This window comes from Helobdella robusta, assembly GCF_000326865.2.
Source record: "Helobdella robusta unplaced genomic scaffold HELROscaffold_522, whole genome shotgun sequence".
In the NCBI taxonomy this organism is placed as follows: domain Eukaryota; kingdom Metazoa; phylum Annelida; class Clitellata; order Rhynchobdellida; family Glossiphoniidae; genus Helobdella; species Helobdella robusta.
In genome coordinates this window covers 5,444-7,374 of record NW_008705272.1, presented here as the reverse complement: position 1 = coordinate 7,374, position 1,931 = coordinate 5,444, and the positions used below count along the sequence as shown (strand labels likewise).

General features: G+C 36.6%; 1 protein-coding gene across 1 annotated transcript in view; it reads left to right on the top strand.

Moving 5' to 3' along the window:
- Nucleotides 1-184: 184 nt before the first annotated feature.
- Nucleotides 185-1,931, top strand: part of HELRODRAFT_184453 (hypothetical protein) — a gene marked incomplete at both ends in the record, with an annotated part of 5,816 nt that continues 4,069 nt past the window's right edge. Inside the window, 3 exons of the mRNA XM_009028048.1 lie at nucleotides 185-222; nucleotides 379-472; nucleotides 1,855-1,919. Of these exons, the coding sequence (XP_009026296.1) occupies nucleotides 185-222; nucleotides 379-472; nucleotides 1,855-1,919 (197 nt within the window). The remainder of the gene's footprint in view (nucleotides 223-378; nucleotides 473-1,854; nucleotides 1,920-1,931) is intronic.

Genomic DNA, 1,931 nt, shown 5'->3' with positions numbered 1-1,931 from the left:
ATTAAAAAAAAATACCGGCTTACATTCTAGATGTGGTTTCATAAGAGTCATGGTTTGTGCCCACACCTGTTATGTTATCTGGAATGTTGGCTCCAGTTTGTGAAGACTGATGTTGAGGTTTAATGTTCTATGGAATCTATCTAAATGTTTTTTGATCCAATAGCAAATTTATTTAGTTTCAAACATGGCAAAATACGAGGTTGACTCCCACTCTTTGCTCCAGTAAAATTATTGTGGGAAAAAATTCATGTCGCGATCTAACCATTTTTCTTCCTCGCTATGGCTTATTTAGAAAAATTTGTATACAACATAAGAGGGTGCTTTTCTTGTTTATATTTTGCACTGGTTTATTACCAAATCGAAAAAAATCCTTATTAGTACTGCGTTCTCTAGATTGATGCAACTGGCCAAAAAACACTTCAATCATTCGCGCATTTTGGCTACCGTCGATCAGATATTAACTGTTAGCAAGGTCGGAAATATCGCGTTTGATCAAAATCATCATCACGTACACACGCAGCGCTTAGTCAACCATAGTTTGATAATATAGTTTAATGAATGTTTTTCATTTGATATAAATTGAAATTTAATTAATCACAAATTTTGTTTTGAACAAAATGTAAATTATCTCCTCTCTCAATTTTTCTTTTTTTCTCTAACTGGCTCTCCATCCCTCTCTCTCTTTAGCTGATTTCTGGTCCTCTTTTTTCCTGTTTCTCTTTCTTCATTTATTCTTTTCAGTCTTCCGCTAATCTTTCCATCTACACACAAACACTTCGCTAATTTCTGTTTCTTTTATATTTGCTCATTTATTCCTTTCACATATATATATATATATATATATATATATATATATATATATATATATATATATATATGGTGAGTGCATAAAGTACACCATCTCTCATCACGGCCAAAGGTGGAGACCGTACTTGCGAGAGCAATCGGAAATTCTTACCCTTTATAAACTCATGTACCTGTAGATTCAAGTCGACTTACAGAATATATATATATATATATAAAGTTTATTTATTTATTTATTAATTTATTTATTTTTTCGTTTTTAATAATAGAAAAATAAAATAATTGGTACTTTATCTAAAGTGTGGAATTTTGTTCGTCCTGCTTGCATCAATCCACAACAGCAAATTCGAAATAGCAATGTTTTTTGAAGCCATTAAGGTAGAGATAGTCACATCGTTCCAATATCTAGGGGATGTTCTGGATTGTACTGGAACAGCTGAAGCCGCCGTTCGAGCACGCATACGTGCAGCCTGGAATAAATGGCATTTCCTTGCCTCTATATTGATGCGGCGTGACATCCCATTACCACTACGATCAAGACTTATTAGTCTGTGATACGTCCGGTGTTTTTATATGTTGCAGAAACATGGCCAATGACAACCAAACTGGAACAACAACTTTACCGAACCGACATGAAAATGCTCCGATGGATGCAACGATTTAGTCTGAAGGACTACATCAAATCTACCGAAATCCTGCGTCATGCTGGTTTAGATGATATAAAGGACGAATGCCGGCAACACCGTCTGCGATGGTTTGGTCATGTCAAACGAAGTGGAAACAGTGCCATAACTACTCTTGCAGATGTTGAAGTACCTGGCACACGTCCCAAAGGCCGTCCAAAGAAGTCCTGGTCGCAAACAATCGAGCAAGACATGAAAGCTCGAAATTTAAACGAAATGGATACAACTGATCGCCTAATTTGGCCCAAAAGAAAACAACGTCTTACCTCGGAGAACTGGGTCTGATTATGATGATTATGATATTGAGGAGTGTTTTGATCATCGCTATCACCTCAACCCCACCACACTACCACAACATCATTATCAGGATTATTTCTTCAACTCGAAAGCCATCAACAAATCTGGACCACCGAGTTCGCGCGGCTGCAGAAAGTGCGGCAAGAT